At 40.7% G+C, this 19,925-nt stretch overlaps 1 protein-coding gene across 6 annotated transcripts in view; it reads right to left on the minus strand.

Annotated features, from left to right (window-relative positions):
• Nucleotides 1-19,925, minus strand: part of TTLL5 (tubulin tyrosine ligase like 5) — a 308,457-nt gene that overhangs the window by 137,261 nt on the left and 151,271 nt on the right. For 5 of the 6 annotated variants that reach the window (XM_060133277.1, XM_060133541.1, XM_060133455.1 and 2 more), the window contains one exon: nt 11,386-11,540. The exons of the other annotated variant lie outside the window; for it this stretch is intronic. In XM_060133277.1, the coding sequence (XP_059989260.1) occupies nt 11,386-11,540 (155 nt within the window). The remainder of the gene's footprint in view (nt 1-11,385; nt 11,541-19,925) is intronic. 6 annotated transcript variants of the gene reach the window in all.

The following is a 19,925-nucleotide window of genomic DNA, read 5'->3' on the forward strand; positions in this document are numbered from 1 at the left end:
ACTTTAAATCATCTCTAGATTACTTCTAATACCTAATATAATGTAAATGCTATATAAACAGTTGCTGGACTATAGCAAATTCAAGTTTTGCTTTTTGGAACTTTCTGAAATTTTTTTTTCTAAATATTTTGATCCGTGGATGCAGACCTGTGGATACCGAGGGCCGACTATAAGTCTATCAAATAAAGGACAGTGAGGAGAGAGGAACTACTGTAGAGAACACCAAAAATCTGAAATATCACACATATTCAGTACACACCATGACTTAGTGGTCACCCAATGTTAAAAGGCTGGAGTAAAGAGATAGTCATCCTATACTGACTGGGCTGTTTAAGCACCTTCTAGGAGTGGCTCTCAAGACTCCTGAGGGTTAGGTGGGGTGGGGAGAAGGAGGGTAAAAAGAACGGTCTCTGCCTTTTCCTCTTCCTCCACACCCTGCCTCTTCCAACAGCACGCCCCCACCCCCTAAAATGCAAAGGGTCTTTTGCTTGTAGGGCACTTTCAATCTTGGATAACTAGAAAGAACTGAATAGGGTTCAAAGGAGAAGCAATAAGGACCTGATGACTTGGGAAGGCAGCTGTGTGAGCTCCACCTAGAGGGGTGGGATAGGGAGGGTGGGAGGGAGACGCGAGAGGGAGGAGATATGGGGATAAATGTATATGTATAAGCTGATTCACTGTGTGATACAGCAGAAACTAACACACCATTGTAAAGCAATTATACTCCAATCAAGATGTTAAAAAATAAAAATAAAAAAGGAAAAAAAAACTTCAGTGGAGACGAAACAGGGCTTTTTTCTCTAGTTTTCAGATCACTAGGATAGGAAGAGCCACAAAAATTCATTCTCTAGGAATTAAAACTGTGCATTTAGCCAGAGCCTCCTCTGAGTTACATCTTTTAGGAACATGAGTCCAGGGGATGAAGAACAGAAGGAAGAGAAAGCCTAATGACATCTGCTTGGGATGTCATCAGGGAAGGTTGCAGAAAGGCTGAGCTGAGCTGAGCCCTGTAGGAGAAAAGGGTTTGAACATGTAAACATACAGGTGAGGAGCAGGGGGTCTGTTCATTCCCTCATTCTTTTACTTAATATTTGTTCTTTATGTTTAAGTGTCTGCTGTTTACCAAGGCACTGGGATACAACAGTGAATAAGACAACTTACACTTTCATGAAGTAATTACAGTAAATTAATAGGATAAGTGCTACAGAATGGTATAAGGATGTAGTGATGGGAAAATGTACTATTTTTGATCCATAGAGTTTGGCTGGAACTAAATGTGTGAAGAATAAAACTGAAAGGTAGATTGGGGCCAAATACAGATATTCACCTGGAAAATCAGGCCAAGTTATTTTTTGTTTTTGTGGTACATTAGAAGGTCTTTTTATTTCTTCCTTAAAAATTTTGTTTTAATTATCAAAATTAACAAAATATCAACAAAGAAAATCTTTAGAATAAATAAGACAAATGAGAAAGACTTAGCCATGAAAGGTAGAATTGTACCATATTCCCAAGATGTATTCTCCAATTTATCTTTATCAGCAATAAAGTCGGTATTTTGCTATCTTTGATATTTTTCTATAATTTCTCATTTAGTTGTGGAGGCAAGACCTGGAGACAAGTAGAAAGTATGATTAATGATGCTTCATAAGCCTCCAACATCAATTTCTAGACCTTTTAGTTGTATGAACTGAAAAATCGCCTTTACAGTTAGGATCCAGCATGATTTCAGCTTCTATCACTTAAAACTCAAAAGTGTTTTGGGACTTCCCTGGTGGCACAGTGGCTAAGAATCCGCCTGCCAATGCAGGGGAAACGGGTTCAAGCCCTGGTCGGGGAAGATCCCACATGCCGCGGAGCAACTAAGCTCGTGCGCCACAACTACCGAAGCCCACGCGCCTCAACTACTGAAGCCCGCGCGCCTAGAGCCCGCGCTCTGCAACAAGAGAAGCCACTGCAACGAGAAGCCCGTGCATCGCAACGAAGAGGAGCCCCCGCTCGCCACAGCTAGAGAAAAGCCCGCACACAGCAACGAAGACCCAACACAGCCAAAAATAAAATATAAATAAATAAATTTACAAAAACCCCCCCCAAAACTCAAAGTGTTTTGACTAATACATTTTATCAGCTGGACTGGTTCCTATTCACTCTCCCTTGAAAATGCCTTAAACACCTTGTACATTAGCTCTCTTTTTCTTCCTCTCCTTTTCTGCAAGAGTCTGCAGCCTATATACAATCTAGGATGTATTTAAACTCTACCTTAAACCCTTCCTCTGCAGAGCCTTAGATTTCCACCCTTCTTTAGTACCTTTGCTGAACTGCGAGCTCCACAGAGTCCATATGCCCCCCCTTTAATCACTCGCTCTATATTTCACACGCCAAAAATAAGCAAACTTCCAGGGCAGTATTCTCTAGACCGCCCTGCTGAGTGTCAGCTCTAACTTACAGGACTGTGGAGCACATTTCTTGATCCTCTCCTAGATCCTCGCAAAGCACGGAGCACAAAGTAAATGTGCAGTTACCTCTTGATTGATTAATTTTAGCCTCTCTGCCTACCCAAGCCCCAGCTGCCCTTCCAGAGTCAGCTCACACACCTTTCTTTTCCGTGAAGGTTTTGCCACTTTCTCCAGTCAGAGTGATCAATTTCTCCTCTGAACTTGTACCACTTAACAGCATAATCCTCTTCATCAACAATTAAGTACATATTGCCTTACAATACTTGCATTAGTAACTTAAGTGACTATCAACTTTCCTCCAGACAGAGTGAGACCCTGTCTGTTACCTCCTTCAGAGTGAGCCCCAAGCCTTGCATTTAGGAGATATTCAGTAACATGCTAACTTTTTTAGGATAACATTGTTTTAACAACTACCAGATGAAGCCATTTTCCAGCTGGAACATTACTTATTACCAGTTTCACCTTTCTTCTTTTTCAAGTATTTCAATATACTAAATATTTGGTGAAGAAGGTAAAAAAACTCTTAGGGTCTTGTATTTCAAAGGTCAGTGTTGGGTTCAAGCAGCTAGCAAGATATTTGAGAATACAAATAATATAGACAGATTTTTTCATCTGCTCGGTTTTGCTTGGTGCAACCCAGTTTCACAAGAACATAATTTGATTTCCTGTAGCCTTTAGGTACAACCTATTTATTACCCACCCCCCTTATGGTTTCCTTACCTGTGGTGCCAGAGAGCCTAATTTTCTTATCTTAAGCCTTCTAGATTATAGTCACATTACTGAGATGCACCCATATTTCATTTTCATTACAGAAAGATAGTAAAACTTCTTTTAAAAAACCAGGCAAAACATGGCATTGATTATTGACTTTGAAGCCAAATTAATACAAGTCTTAGCCTGATAATTCATGAAAGCCAAAAAACACCCCTTTATTGCCTCTGAAGCATAAGAATGGTCCAATTAGGACAAGAGTTCTACTGTTACTTGTTACTAACACGTGGGCCTGCCACATGATGTGATATTTTGAATTCCTAAGCTCTCATATATTGCCTCTCTCACTCTAGCCCTACTCGCATTTCCCAAAGAACGCTTGGCTCCATGTTAAAATGTTACCTTTTAAGTTTAGCTTCTCTTATTTTTCCTTAGGAGCATTTTAATAGTTTATAATCAAAATTTTAATATATAGATCCTTACTTCACTATAAAAACAAATAATGTACACCTGAGCATTGTGATTAGGTATAACTGCTTTTGTCACCGTGATACGATATGACAGTGCACGTAAGTGATGGCCAGTTGTATCTGAACTCAGTGGTGTAGCAATACCGTATCCTAAGCAAGTCTAATTTTTTATGTTTTTCTCTTTTCTGAAAAGGGAACTAAGAGTTATCAGGAAACTACACCAAAACCAGAACTTACACCAAAATTTTGCTCCTCAAAAGGGCTGCAGGGACGAGAGAACCTGTACTCCTTTTCAGACCGTATGAGTCTATTGTTTTCTTTTATTAAAATATAGATACAGGAAGATTTTTTTCCTTTTAGCCTCTTAAATCCTAGGACTTAAAAAAAAAAAAAGCATTGATGTTTTAGCTGTACTCGGTCAGTAATATATGCTGAGAGTCTTTCAGCAGAAAGATGGGCAGGAGGGTAGGATGAGGTCTTTAGCTAAAGGTTCAGTGAAGCCAGCTGGTTGTCCTAAATTTGTTGAGTCAACATTAAGTAAGCTTTAAAAATGGATCATCAGTGTTCCTCTACAAGAGTCAGAAAGAAAGATATAGTGTTTCTTCACCACTGTGGTTCTTTCCAAACTCTTTTAGGGCTGGTAAACAGCTATGTTGGAAAGATAGAAGATGACAGAAAAACCATGTGAGAATTAAACTGAATTATGAATTAAGTAACTGTGATAAAATTTCCTAATTCTAGAAAAGGAGTCTCACTCAGCTTGTACATGGATTTTTGTCATTCAGTCCTCTTAGAACCAAAATAATCATCAATTGTGGATGGATATCAAATTACAAAGTGAACAGCTAAATAAGACAGAGTCTTGCCTCTAACAATGACTCTGTGTGTATGTGTCCGAGTGTGCATGTGTGTGTGTTAATCCTGAGGAAATGTATATAAGGTAGTTTATCTTTAATGCTTTGAGAGGGAGGGGAGAAGGCAAACGAAACTGGAAAAATGCTACACTGGCAAACCACAAAGCAAGCTGCATTTTATTCTGGCTTGCAGATAAGAAAAGATCCCCGTCTTCCACTCCTGATACTAGGCCCAAACATTCCCTAACTTACTTTGCCTAGGCCTTGGTATGATGTCCAGCCAGCGATCTCTGACACATTTCCAAAGTTTACCAACATTCCTTCAATAGGCAGAAGTCCAGTGATTCTGGCCTTGGTACAAACACCTACAGCACTCAGCTCTCTTGGTGAAGGAGGAACTGTAGAATCTGTCACAGAGCTTGAACTGACACAGAGCATAACCCTTGAGAGGTTATGTGTCTGGCTGAGTGAGAAAAGAAGCAGAGGAATTTCAGATAGAAGTTCAGGCCTTTATCACCCGTGTGCCACAGAAGCGTTTTTCTCAAGGGGAAGGAGTGGTTAAGAGCTAAGACTCAGGAGGAAGGAGGTCAGGTAAACTTTGTTTTATGGGAAGGAAGGAGGATGAGAGAAATAGCCCTTCTACATAACTCTGAACAAGAAAGAGTTTCTTTTTGTTTTTAGGCCCCCCAAAAGTGGTTTCTTTTTGTGATTGTGCTCTTTGGCTAGAGAGTGTTGTTTATATAACAGGATAAAGTACAAAATTATAAGCTCCAAACTCCTCCAGAGGAAAGCTCTCCCAAAGCTCGACCCCCAGGATGGATGGAAAATATGAGTGTTTACTGGCTGGAACATTGAGCCGCAATGGAAATTTCAACATTCAGAAGAAGATAGCAGAGAGGAAGGGCCTGTTAAGTAGAAAGAAGTCACCCTTCAACAAAGGGGTCAAAGAAAAGGAAGAGTCTCCTGTGGGCCCCACTCTGATGGCCCTTCCTCAGCTGGAAAGGCTACATCTCTGCGATCCAGCTCCAGGAGTGCACTGCATATGGCTGATGGCCAGTTTCCTCTAAACCAGATACTAAAACACGGAGTGTAGCAATCCCACATCCCAAGCAAGTCCAATTTTAAGTTTCTCCTTTTTTTTTTTTTTCCTGGAAAGGGAACTAAGTGGTATCAAGAACCTACACCAAAACCAGGCACTATACTGGTTACTTTCACATGCACAACTCTACTAAATCTTATAACAACTTAATGAGGTAGGTAGTATTATCTGCACTTTTAAGCAGATGGGGAAATTGTGGCTCAGAGAAGCTAGGCAACTCGCACAAGGTCATACACTCAGTAAGGCAAACCCTGAAGTCCCTTCTCTTTTCACTATACCCTGCCATCTTCCTAACAGGGGCTGATGGCCTCCTTTCCTATAAAGTAAACATACTGGGCTTCCCTGGTGGCGCAGTGATTGAGAGTCCGCCTGCCGATGCAGGGGACATGGGTTCGTGCCCCGGTCCGTGAAGATCCCACATGCCGCGCAATGGCTGGGCCCGTGAGCCATGGCCGCTGAGCCTGTGCGTCCGGAGCTTGTGCTCCACAACAGGAGAGGCCACAACAGTGAGAGGCCCACGTACCGCAAAAAATAAATAAATAAAGTAAACATACTTTTAAAGAAATAGAAACATTTAAAGGACTAGTTTCAGAATAATTCCCCTAAACAGAGGAAGAAAATGGAAACAAAGCCTTAGCATTTTGGTTGCTGAATAATTTTTGCAGAACTATGGGGCTCTCTTTTAAAACCTCACACACTCCTCCTTCTATTCTCTTTTTATTGTGGTTTAAAAAAAAAAGTATAACTTTAAATTTACCAACTTAACCATTTTTATGACTACAGTTCCGTAGTGTTAAGTACAGTCACACTGTTGTGCAACAGTTCTCTAGAACTTTTTCATCTTGCAAGTTTGAAACTCTATAGCCGTTAAACACTAATTCCCCCTCCTCTATTCCCCCAGCCCTTGGCAACCACCTTTCTGCTTTCTGTTTCTACAATTTAGACGACTTTAGATACTTCATAGGAGTGGAATCATACAGTATTGGTCCTTTTGTGACTGGCTCAGTTCACTTAGCATTATGTCCTCAAGGTTCAGCCATGTTGTAGCCGGTGACAGGGTTAAATCCTTACACCCTCTTCTTGATTCTCTTTCTTCTAATTGCCTGGGTCGCACAATTTAAATCTTTTTGTTATGTGCTGCCCAACACTGTTTCCTAACTGTTCCATGTGTATGTGGCTCCTTCTCGTTGTTAGACGGTAACCTCTTAGTGATCCAACACCAGGTCTTCAAAGTCTTTTAGACTCTACCCAGCGCTCAGCACTACGCCGAGAGCATAGAAGATACATCCTGGACAGTAAACTCTGGGAGACTGGGGACGATTCTGTCTTATTTGTCGCTACTCCCAGCAGCTAACACAATGCCTGACACATAGAAAATGAACAGAACATGTTTTATTAAAGACAATAAACTCAATATTTCTGAGAACTGAAAATGAAAAGATGGGAAGTCAGAGTCCTGAATCTCCAGCAACATTCGTGAGAAATAAACTAGGACTTTCCCGGTGGCGCAGTGGTTAAGAATCCGCCTGCCAATGCAGGGGACACAGGTTCGAGCCCTGGTCCGGGAAGATCCCACATGCCGTGGAGCGACTAAGCCCGTGCGTCACAACTACTGAGCCTGCACTCTAGAGCCCGTGAGCCACAACTACTGAAGCCTGCACGCCTAGAGCCCGTGCTCTGCAACAAGAGAAGCCACTGCAATGCGAAGCCCATGCACCGCAATGAAGAGTAGCCCCCGCTCGCCGCAACTAGAGAAAGCCTGCGCTCGGCAACGAAGACCCAATGCAGCCAAAAATAAATAAATAAGTATTTTTTTTAAAAAAGAAATAATCTAAAACAAGGGAGAAAAATATTAGTTAAACTGGTATCAGAATCTCTGAAAATCTGTTTCAAAAAATTATGTAAAGAAAGGTACCAGACTATAATTTATTACTAAAGAGTAAGAGGGCAGAGGAACAAGGTGACATGAAATATCACCCAATTTTCCAAGATTTGGGGCTTCATTGTATCCCATTCCCCAGTACAGAATTTAAAGTTCTGACATACAGCTGTTTTCCAGAGTAGAGGTTACCAGGCCACACAGCCTAGGCCCACGATGTCTTGCCCTGTCACAAAAAGAAGGAACAAACTCATGACTGTGCCTTCAACCTCCCTCACCTTTAACATCGAGGAACAGATAAATCCCCAGGTTGCATGTGTGAAAAAACCAGAGATGGATAAAAATAATTCAATGACAAATGCTGGAAAAACATACAAAGGGGCAGAAGCCAGACATTCGTGGGATTCCCTGACAGCTCGATCCACGAGGAAGGGCTGGACTGGAAAAAAACAGAGCCTCAGGTTCCTGCCAAGCCGTCTGAGGCCCTGTCCTTCCCAAATCATTCCAAGCAGCAGCCAGAACTTTACAGTAACCCTTCCAGGTCTCCCAAAGAAAGATGCTCTCCTCACCTAGAAAATGCTCCTCCCTGACATGGTCCAGTTCTGTGCAAGGCTGGTGGTAATGAGGAGATGCCTCTGCACATCAATCTCAGCTCCTAACAATTCCCCGGGTACCCAGAAAAATAGAGAATTAAAAGGCAGCTTGAAAAACCCGACCCATTTCATTGGCTAAAGAAAAGCTTAGTACCCAGGTATCAGCATCTAGAAATCAAATACAATCCCTTTAAGAAAAAAGAGGTCGCGGACATTCGGTACCTGCATCCTGGAGGCCAGATTGTATAATTCTCAATTGGCCTTGCTCGAAGGCACACCTCAGGCTTCTAAACATGTGACTGTATTTGGCCCTGACTACATTCTCTTCTGGAGAATGGCCTGCAATTAATCTCACTTATTACCTCTGAAAAGTAACAACAGAGGAATGGCTGGCCAAGTCCAACTCCAAGTGTCTAGGGAACTGCAAGCTCCACGGCCAGGCCTCAGACTGTCTGGGCAAGGCGTGGGCTCTCTGCCTTCCTCTCCCACAACAAAGCTCCAACAGGGACTCCAGACAGACCAAAGGAACCGAGGGATTTGAGGAGCTGGGCTGAGCTCACACTGACCCAATGGGAGACGACAGCCCTGGGCTACATTTGGGGTGGTTTCAAAGCAGCGGGGGAAGAACAAGGTTGTCTGGTGAAAACTTGTGTGATCCATAAAATTGAGAACAATAGCAACGCCACAGGGAAATGAAAAATAACACTATTTGCTGAGTTCTTGTGAGTCACCAGTTTTCATTCCTGTGGCTACCAAGTCACTGAATCCTCCAAGATGCAGATGAAAAGTACAGCCAGCATTGGATTCTCTTTACATCTTTTTACTGTTTACAGGGCAGCCCCTGGTTGAGTGAATTATGAGAGTTTATCAGCACTGGAATCCACTGATGCTTTTGTAGATGTACAAGTAAGAGGACATGTTATTTACTTAGCACCCACTTCCAGGGAGATCAAAGTGCTTTAAGAACAACCTAAAAGCTCCCAAAACAGGCCAGTTTATACATAAGTATGCTTATCCAATAAAAAGATTAAATGAATAGTTTAGGGTCACTTAGTGTAAAAATCAGTAATAAAACTCACATCTCTAAGCTACTAATCCCTTATTCATTAAACTTAGTCACCCTTACTACTAAGGAAGGAACAACAAGAGACTAAATAAATATCCTCAAAACAGTGACTTACCAGGTAAATAAAAAAACTGGGGCATGGGACAGAGCGAATGCCTGAGGGAGGTCTGGCTGGGGCCCATGTCATAGCCAGTTCCGAATGGACCTCTGAGAATTCATTTAAGGCTCTTTAGGGTGGGTATCTCTGGGAATTCCACATGGAACTGGAACTCCCAAGCTGAGCTTGCAGGCTGTCATGGCAACCAGAGGTTGCGTGGTGTTGGGGGTTGGGGGGAAGGGAGATTTTCCAGGGCTACCCTGGACTAGAATGGGGCCTGAGAACTGACCCTCGAGCTTGAAGAGTAGGTGAAGAGACGGCTGTTATGGGTACAACTAACCCCCAAAGGGAAAGACCAGGGGGCTTTGCAGGGGCTACTTCCTGGTGCCAGTGGTTCTGAAGTCGATCGTATCATGTGGCATTCTACCACAGCCCATGAGCACAGTCTGGCTGGGAGAAGGTCACTCACAGCACTGCACCCTAGGTCCTGCCTCTGACCTTGATGGACCCCTTCATCTTTCTGTGTCTCGGCATTAACAGGTGTCACCAAGAGAAGGCTCAAAACCCAGCCATAATTTTTATTCCAAACACAAGTATGAAAAATGCTAAAACTCAGGACTTCCCTGGCAGTCCAGTGGTTAAGAATCCGAGCTTCCACTGCAGGGGGCACGGGTTTGATCCCTGGTTGGGGATCTCATCATCCCGCATGCCCTGTGGTGCAGCCAAAAAAAAAAAGCTAAAACTATTTTTCCAAAATGCATAGTCTTGACATTTTGCTTACCGTATGGAAAACGGTTGCAGCCTTGTCATATAGACAATATATCCAAGATTGCAGAGAAAGTGTTTTCCATAGAAACAAGCCTCTGATTGTAAAATGAAAATGGAATATTTGGAAATATTTTATATGGAAAATAAAGCTCTGTGGTATAAACAGAATTTCTTTTTTACGACTTATGTTTTAGGAATGCGGTTACTCTGGAATCATAAATCACCAAAGGACAGACTTCTCCTATGAAGAGAATAGTGTGGGAGGATGTCCTGTCTTCAAAAGTCCTGCCTCTTGGTCTTCAACTCTTCATAATTCTAAATTGAGATGATTCTTTTCACCCTTGACCACAATGATCACTGGTATGAAAGACACCGTACCAGAGCATGATGTAATGCGCTTATGTTTATCTTGCTTCCTGGGCAGAGTCTCTGCTTCCCAAATTAGTTCCTTAAGTAATCATTCTAACACCAACAGATACTTGAACAACAATTAGGTATTTCCTCCATGCCCAAGCCTTCGGTCACCCCTCCAACCTCAGGGCAGGGCAGCATCCAAAGAGGTGGCTGGTTGGCAGAGGCTGATGTGCTGGCCTGGGGTAGGGAGCTGGTGGGACACCTGTGGCACAGTGTCTTTATTTGGAGGGAACAATATCTCAGCTGGTTGGAATACTTCATTGTAATAGTCACATTCCATTCTAGCTCATCTGACTCAAGGACAGATGCAATTAAACCCATATTTAATAGCCACTAAAGCAAGATGTACTGGGAATCTGTTTCTTCTTACGTTTTTTATACAGGGGAACTTGAAATACTAGAATCCAATACAGTGGTTTCTTTTTTAAATCAGAAGTTGCTGACGTTATGGCCAGAATCTATTTGGATCTATCCTCTGCCACTTTGCTCAGCTACATAAAGGGAATTTCCTTCCCACTTTCCAAATGAACATTGTCCAGGGAGGCTGTTTGAGTTTAATTAGATAACCTACATAAAAACATATAAAATATGTGCTTCAAAAGAAAGGAGTCCAAAGTTACTGAAACACAATGTAATACAAGGTATAAAAAAAGAATTAGGAGACAAGGAGAAAATGTCAAAAGTCAATACACAAAAATGTTGACTGTGAGCGAGGATTAAGCATAGTATAAATTCTTGCTCTTTCACCCAGAAGTGAACTTGCTGAACTGTATCAGAAATTTCCTTTTCATTTGATTTGCCCACAAACTGTCTTACAAGTGAAATGAGGCCCTATATTCAAGCACCAGAGGATTAGGACACGAGGGGAAAGGCACTTGTCTTGCTGGTGCCTGTGCAGGGAACTCAAAGTGAGAATGACTTGCTTAGGATCCAGGCTGCCCCTGTGTGACCCAAATGCCGGCTCCATGGCCCTTGACATACCTGCTTCCAGGAGGGGCGGAGTGGCTCTCAGGAGCTTGGGGGTCTGACTGTATTGACCATGTTGGGCCACTAGGACTGATGACAGGCCGAAGTGTGTGGGGAGTTGAAGCACTGCTTCCGTTTATGACGCCACTTGCCAAATTCAGGTTTGTTACCTAGAAATGAAGTGAGGGAAATAACCTGATTTTACAGAGTTTTAGAAAAGTATCATTAAAATCATAATGGGGAAAATCATGTAGAGTCCAGGAGATGCTGACCCACCTGAGCTTAAACAGTGGTTGCCACAAAGGCACTCATTAAAGGCTGGCTTCTGTGACCATCCAAGAGCACAGGTGAGGGTGGCTAGTGTCAATACAAATTAACGAGTATTTATTCTGCCCCTACTATGTGCAAAGCACCATACTATGCGAGGTGCTGTGAAATACAAAGATTAATAACAAAAACAGCAAGTACTTACTGAGTATTTACTCTGTGTCACACAAGGTTCTAAGAATTAGGCAAACTACTTAGTCCTTTCTGACCCTTGTGTCATATGAAAGTTCTAAACGCTCGATAAATTTTAGTTTAAATAATAATTATTAATAATAAATAATAATTTATAATATTTAATAATATTTATTATTATTTATTTATTAATAATAAATACTGTATAAAGAACTCACTGATTTAGAAAAAAGATGCACAGGCAATAGAAAAGTGGGCACCGACTTCAATAAACAATTTACAAAAATGGAATATAATTAGCCAATTAAACAATTAAAACTAGTCATTTCCACTGTCAATCAAAGAAATGTAAATTATAAGATAACACTTTCATATGTTACACTGACATAAATAATAACCAAAAATATAGTACCCTAACCATGGCAAAGGTGATATTAGATATGTACTTACACGATTTATGAGACTATTAATTGGTACAACCTTTCTACAAATAAATTTGTCAATATATTATTAAAAGTATCAAAATATTTGTACACTTTGATGTTACACTCTAACTTATAGGAACTACGCTAAAAAAACAACTGCAGATCATTAATGAGGTGAGTATTATAATAGCAGTTACTATGTAGCAGCACTTACAATGTGCCAAGCTCTGTATAAATGAGTATATTACATGCATCTCATTCAAACTGTCATAATGCTATTGGCAAGTACTATTATAATCCCCACTTTACCAAGAAGGAAACTGAGGCCTAGGAATAAATGGCAGAACCAGGATCTGAACCATAGTCTTTGAAACTCCAAATCGCATGTTCTTACTCATTACACTATGCTGTGAATAGAAATTGAAAACAAGCATTGATTTTAATACTGAAAAAGGAAAGATCTAAATGGCTGAGAGTATTTAAATAAATTATGTTAAATAAATATGTTAAAAAAATTTTGCTCTAAACATATAAGGGAATATTATGTAGCCATCAGAATTTTTTTGGAGAATACTTAGCGATATAGTAACATGCTGATATCTCAAGTTAAAAAACAAATCACAATATGAAACTGTACAGAGGGCAGAAGCAATTTCCTTAAATGAACACAGACACAAACTCTAAAGGGCATGTATTACTTTTATAATCCAAAAGAAAAAAATGTAAGTTATTATGAAAAATACAGGTGCGACGTGATAACCTTAAAACCTGGCTGGAAAGAGTGGAATCAGAAAGGAAAGGATGGTTCAAGAAGCATTTCCAATGAGATGTACAGGGGATGCTGAAAAGAGGGGGTGTACTCAAAGCTGAATGCAGGGTGCTGAGTAGGAGACACTAAGGAATAGTGAAGTGAGGAGATATGAATTCCAAGAAAAGTGTCCTCCTATGAAGTGTCCCAGGAAGCTAACAATTTTGACATTTACAAATAGAAGAATTTTGGATTTTTAAAAAATCTGATAATTCTGAAAGAAAATAAGTCATTTTTAGTAACAGTATAGTGCTTCATTCCTAGTTACAGAATTCAGTGACAACAGCCCAGGACTGTGTCTTCACACCAAAGGACCCAAATATTTTTCTTGTGACGAAAGCCACTTTCTCTAAGTCAGGAGTGATCTCTGGTGTCTGTGGAGGCTGGGGGCCGGAACACTCAGACTGCACACTCCAGTGCGGCCCCAGATTCAGAGGAAGCCTCAGGAGCCAACCTTGGCTTGTCAATTCTGACCCCCTTCTGCCACTACCAGGGGAGGAGAAAGACCATGCTGATGAAAGGGTGGGGAAGACAGAGTGGCAGATTAGGGCAGTGTTCTCTGGCCCCCAGGGCCTCTGAAGAGCCTTGTCCTTCTTCCGGCACCCTACCTAGTGGCAACAAAGGCCAGGTTCTCAGACGATCAAACAGATTCCCTGTAGGACTGAACTCACCCCCGTCCCATACTGAGCCCTCCCTCCTTCTTGCCCTGACCCCTGGCACTAAATATTAGGCTTTTCAAATTAGACATGAGCTTGGAGCTTATAAAGATACTACAAAGTGGAAAGGTCTTTATGATAACTAACAGATTCTCCAATTACTGCCTCAGTCAGTTGCGACAAGAACCTCATAAAAGAGGTCTATTAATAATTTATAGTGGAACAGCAGGAAAATAAACAAAAGGTACATACTTTACCATGTCTAGTATAAACAGTATAGCTGGAGATTAGTGAATGGGAAGGAGAAGAGATATCAGATTTGGTACATCTTCTCTCTTTTGTCCAGGCTGCCCTTAATTGAAACATCATCATTTTCACCATAATCACGAACACTTACTGAATGCTCACCATGTGCCATGGGCTTAGATGTCTTTGCATTATCTTGACGTGTATTATCTCACTTAACCCTGAGCAAGCCTTTGAAGGAGGTTCTATTGTTACCCCCATTTAACAGAAGAGGCAACTAAAGTCTAGAGAGGGTAAACAATTAGACAAAAGTAACACACCTAGTAGGTGGCAGGGCCAAGATTAGAACAGAGAATGTTCTCCTCCAAATGCACGTGGAATACTTTTTCCAAATAATATGGCTTAACATCTGAGTCCTTACAGTGGAAGTGTCAGGCACTTATAAGTGAGGTTTTATCAATATATCTCCCTCCTTATCCATTACTCATGGAAGTAGATACTGTGATACTCCCTTGTGGGATTTTAGTTCCCCAACCAGGGATCAACACTGGGCCGTCAGCAGTGAGAGGATGGAGTCCTAACCACTGGACTGCCAGGGAATTCCCCCAGTACTCCCTTTCCAGATATGGAGAAACAAAGGGTCAGAGAAGTTACAGTAAGCAATTTGTTCACGGTCACATAACAGCTGCAGAACTGGTACTCTTGTTTTAAAATCCATTTTCTAGTTTTGAAACTAGTAGGGAAACTGTCCTAGTTACCCTTGATTATTAGAGATTTTTGAAAATATAATCAGATGCAGACCTCAAATTTGGAAAACAGTGATTATACAGGGATTGATTATACCTAACTATTCCAGCATTTTCTACCTTTCCTTAAATTTTATTTCCCACTTGTTACCCTTCACCAGAGGATATTTAATAAGTAGAGCAACAAAAAAACCAAAACAAAACCATCCTTAGGGGCTTCCGTAGTGGCGCAGTGGTTAAGAATCCATCTGCCAATGCAGGGGACACGGGTTCGAGCCCTGGTCTGGGAAGATACCACATGCCGCGGAGCAACTGAGCCCGTGTGCCACAACTACTGAGCCTGTGTTCTAGAGCCCACGAGCCACAACTACTAAGCCCGCATGCCACAACTACTGAAGCCTGTGTGCCTAGAGCCTGTGCTCCGCAACAAGAGAAGCCACCGCAATGAGAAGAGCGCACACTGCAGCAAAGAGTAGCCCCCGCTCGCCGCAACTAGAGAAAGCCCACACACAGCAACGAAGACTCAACACAGCCAAATATAAATAAATAAATTTATTAAAAAAAACAACATCCTCAGTCAGTTTCATTTCTTAGCAGATATAGTAAAAGATGGCATGAACATAAAACTAATTTTGGACTCTTGGTGAGTTTGTTTTTTCATGTAACATCCATTATGCATTTCATGGATAAACCAAAAATTGGTAGTCATTATGATTTCCTTCTACATAAAAGCAAAGCATCCTTAATTTATTTTGAGAAAAATAGCAAAAATGACCACTGCTTAAATATGAGACTATGTAAGGAATAAGAAAACTTTTTTTTTTTTTTTGCGGTACACGGGCCTCTCACTGTTGTGGCCTCTCCAGTTGTGGAGCACAGGCTCTGGATGTGCAGGCTCAGCGGCCATGGCTCACGGGCACAGCCGCTCCGCAGCATGTGGGATCTTCCCGGACCGGGGCACGAACCCATGTCCCCTGCATCAGCAGGCGGACTCTCAACCACTGCGCCACCAGGGAAGCCCAGGAATAAGAAAACTTTTAAAGCTTTTCATCTTTCCTTCCAAAGCATTCCTGCTTTAAAAAAAAAAAAAAAAGTAACTGGTAGATAGCCTTATCCACCAGAGGGCAGACAACAGAAGCAAGAAGAACTACAATAATGCAGCCTGTGGAATAAAAACCACATTCGTAGAAAGATAGACAAAATGCAAAAGCAGAGGACTATGTACCAGATGAAGGAACAAGATAAAACCTCAACAAAACAACTAAATGAAATGGAGACAGGCAAGCTTCCAGAAAAAGAATTTAGAATAATGATAGTGAAGATGATCCAGGACCTCGGAAAAAGAACGGAGGCAAAAATCGAGAAGATGCAAGAAATGTTTCACAAGGACCTAGAAGAATTAAAGAACAAACAAACAGAGATGAACAATACAATAATAACTGAAATGAAAAATACACAAGAAGAAATCAATAGCAGAATAACTGAGGCAGAGGAATGGATAAGTGACCTGGAAGACAGAATGGTGGAATTCACTGCCATGGAACAGAATTAAAAAAGAAAGAATGAAAAGAGATGAAGACAGCCTAAGGACCTCTGGGACAACATTAAATGCACCAACATTTGCATTATAGGGGTCCCAGAAGGAGAAGAGAGAGAGAAAGGACCCGAGATAATATTTGAGAAGATTACAGTCAAAAACTTCCCTAAGGCTTCCCTGGTGGCGCAGTGGTTAAGAATCTGCCTGCCAATGAAGAGGACTCGGGTTCGGCCCTGGTCCAGGAAGATCCCACATGCTGCGGAGCAACTGAGCCCATGCAACACAACTACTGAGCCTGTGCTCTAGAGCCCACAAGCCACAACTACTGAGCCCAAGTGCCACAACTCCCGAAGCCCACGTGCCTAGAGCCTGTACTCCGCAACAAGAGAAGCCCTGCAATAAGAAGCCTGCGCACCACAACGAAGAGCAGCCCCCATTCGCCACAACTAGAGAAAGCCTGCACTCAGCAGTGAAGACCCAAAGTAGCCCCAAAATAAATAAGTAAATAAAAAAATTTTTTTTAAAAAAGAAAACTTTCCTAACATGGGAAAGGAAATAGCCACCCAAGTCCAGGAAGCAAGCACAGAGAGTCCCAGGCAGGATAAACCCAAGGAGAAATACGGGAGACACACAGTAATCAAACCGACAAAAGTTAAACACAGAAAAATTATTAAAAGCAACATGGGAAAAATGACTAATAACATACAAGGGAACTCCCACAAGGTTAACAGCTCATTTCTCAGCAGAAACTCTACAAATAGAAGGGAGTGGCATGATATATTTAAAGTGATGAAAGAGAAGAACCTACAACCAAGATTACTCTACCCAGCAAGGATCTCATTCAGATTCGATGGAGAAATCAAAAGCTTTACAGACAAGCAAAAGCTAAGAGAATTCAGCACCACCAAACCAGCTCTACAACAAATGCTAAAGGAACTTCTCTAAAGTGGGAAACAAAAGAGAAGAAAAGGACCTACAAAAACAAATCCAAAACAATTAAGAAAATGGTAATAGGAACACACATATTGATAATTATCTTAAATGTGAATGGATTAAATACTCCAGCCAAAAGACACAGATTCACTGAATGGATACAAAAACAAGACCCATAAATATGCTGTCTACAAGAGACCCATTGCAGACCTAGGGACACATACATACTGCAAATGAGAGGATGGAAAAAGATATTCCATGCAAATGGAAATCAAAAGAAAGCTGGAGAAGCAATACTCATATCAGATAAAATAGACTTGAAAGTAAAGAATGTTACAAGAGACAAGGACAGACACTACGCAATGATCAAGGGATCAATCCAAGGATGTTTGGATGTAACAAACATCCAAGAAGATGTAACAATTATAAATATATATGCACCCAACATAGGAGCACCTCAATACATAAGGCAAATGCTAACAGCTATAAAAGAGGAAATCGACAGTAACACAATAATAATGGGGGACATTAACACCTCACTTACACCAATGGACAGATCACCCGGACAAAAAATTAATAAGGAAACACAAACTTTAAATGACACAATAGACCAGATAGATTTAACTGATATTTATGGGACATTCCATCCAAAAACAGCAGATTACACCTTCCCCTCAAGTGCACACGAACATTCTCCAGGAGAGATCACATCTTGGGTCACAAATCAAGCCTCATTAAATTTAAGAAAATTGAAATCATATCAAGCATCTTGTCCAACCACAACATTATGAGATTAGAAACAAATTCCAGGGAAAAAAACATAAAAAACACAAACAAAGGGAGGCTAAACAACCAAGAGATCACTGAAGAAATCAAAAAGGAAATCAAAAAATACCTAGAGACAAATGACAAGAAAAACACGACCATCCAAAACCTATGGGATGCAGCAAAAGCAGTTCTAAGAGGGAAGTTTATAGCAACACAATTCTACCTTAAGGAACAAGAAAAATCTCAATCTAATGTTACACCTAAAGGAACTAAAAAAAGAAGAACAAACAAAACCCAAAGGTAGTAGAAGGAAAGAAATCATATAGATCAGAGCAGAAGTAAATGAAATAGAAACAAAGAAAACAATAGCAAAGACCAATAAAACTAAAAGCTGGTTCTTTGAGATGATAAACAAGATGGATAAACCTTTAGCCAGACTCAGCAAGGAAAAGAGGGAAATTATACTCCAATAAAGATGTTAAAAAAAAAAAAAGAAAAGAAAAAGAGGGCGAGGACTCAAATCAATAAAATTAGAAATGAAAAAGGAGAAGTTACAACAGACACCACAGAAACACAAAGCATCATAAGAGACTACTACAAGCAACTCTGTGCTAATAAAATGGACAACCTGGAAGAAATGGACAAATTCTTAGAAAGGTATAACCTTCCAAAACTGAACCAGGAAGAAACAGAAAATATGAACAGGCCAATCACAAGTAATGAAATTGAAACTGTTATTAAAAATCTTCCAACAAACAAAAGTCTAGAACCAGATGGCTTCACAGGTGAATTCAATCAAACATTTAGAGAAGAGATAACACCCATCCTTCGCAAACTCTTCCAAAGAATGGCAGAGGAAACTCACTCCCAAACTCATTCTACGAGGCTACCATTACCCAGATACCAAAACCAGACAAAGACACTACAAAAAAAGAAAATTGCAGACTAATATCATTGATGAATATAGATGCAAAAATCCTCAACAAAATACCAGCAAACAGAATCCAACAACACATTAAAAGGATCATACACCAGATCAAGAGGGATTTATCCCAGGGATGCAAGGATTCTTCAATATACGCAAATCAATCAGTGTGATACACCATATTAACAAACTGAAGAATAAAAACCATATGATCATCTCAATAGATGCAGAAAAAGCTTTTGACAAAATTCAACACCCATTTATGATAAAAACTCTCCAGAAAGTGGGCAAAGAGGGAACCTACCTCAACATAATAAAGGCCATATACGACAAACCCACAGCAGACATCATTCTCAATGGTGAAAAACTGAAAGCATTTCCTCTAAGATCAGCAACAAGACAAGGATGGCCACTCTCGCCACTCTTATTCGACATAGTTTTGGAAGCCCTAGCCATGGGAGTCAGAGAAGAAAAAGAAATAAAAGGAATACAAATTGGAAAAGAAGAAGTAAAACTGTCACTGTTTGCAGATGACATGATACTATACATAGAGAGACCTAAGATGTCACCAGAAAACTACTAGAGCTAATCAATGAATTTGGTAAAGTTGTACGATACAAAATTAATGCACAGAAATCTCTTGCATTCCTATACACTAACAACAAAAAGATCAGAAAGAGAAATTATGGAAATGATCCCATTCACCATTGCAACAAAAAGAATAAAATACCTAGGCATAAACCTACCTAAGGAGGTAAAAGACCTGTACTCAGAAAACTATAAAACACTGATGAAAGAAATCAAAGATGACACAAACAGATGGAGACATCTACCATGTTATTGGATTGGAAGAAGCAATATTGTGAAAATGACTCTACTACCCAAAGCAATCTACAGATTCAGTGCAATCCCTATCAAATTACCAATGGCATTTTTTTACAGAACTAGAACAAAAAATCTTAAATTTTGTACAGAGACAGAAAAGACCCCGAAGAGCCAAAGCAATCTTGAGGGAAAAAAACGGAGATGGAGGAATCAGACTCCGTGACTTC

The sequence above is a fragment of the Lagenorhynchus albirostris genome, chromosome 1 (assembly GCF_949774975.1).
Source record: "Lagenorhynchus albirostris chromosome 1, mLagAlb1.1, whole genome shotgun sequence".
NCBI lineage: Eukaryota > Metazoa > Chordata > Mammalia > Artiodactyla > Delphinidae > Lagenorhynchus > Lagenorhynchus albirostris.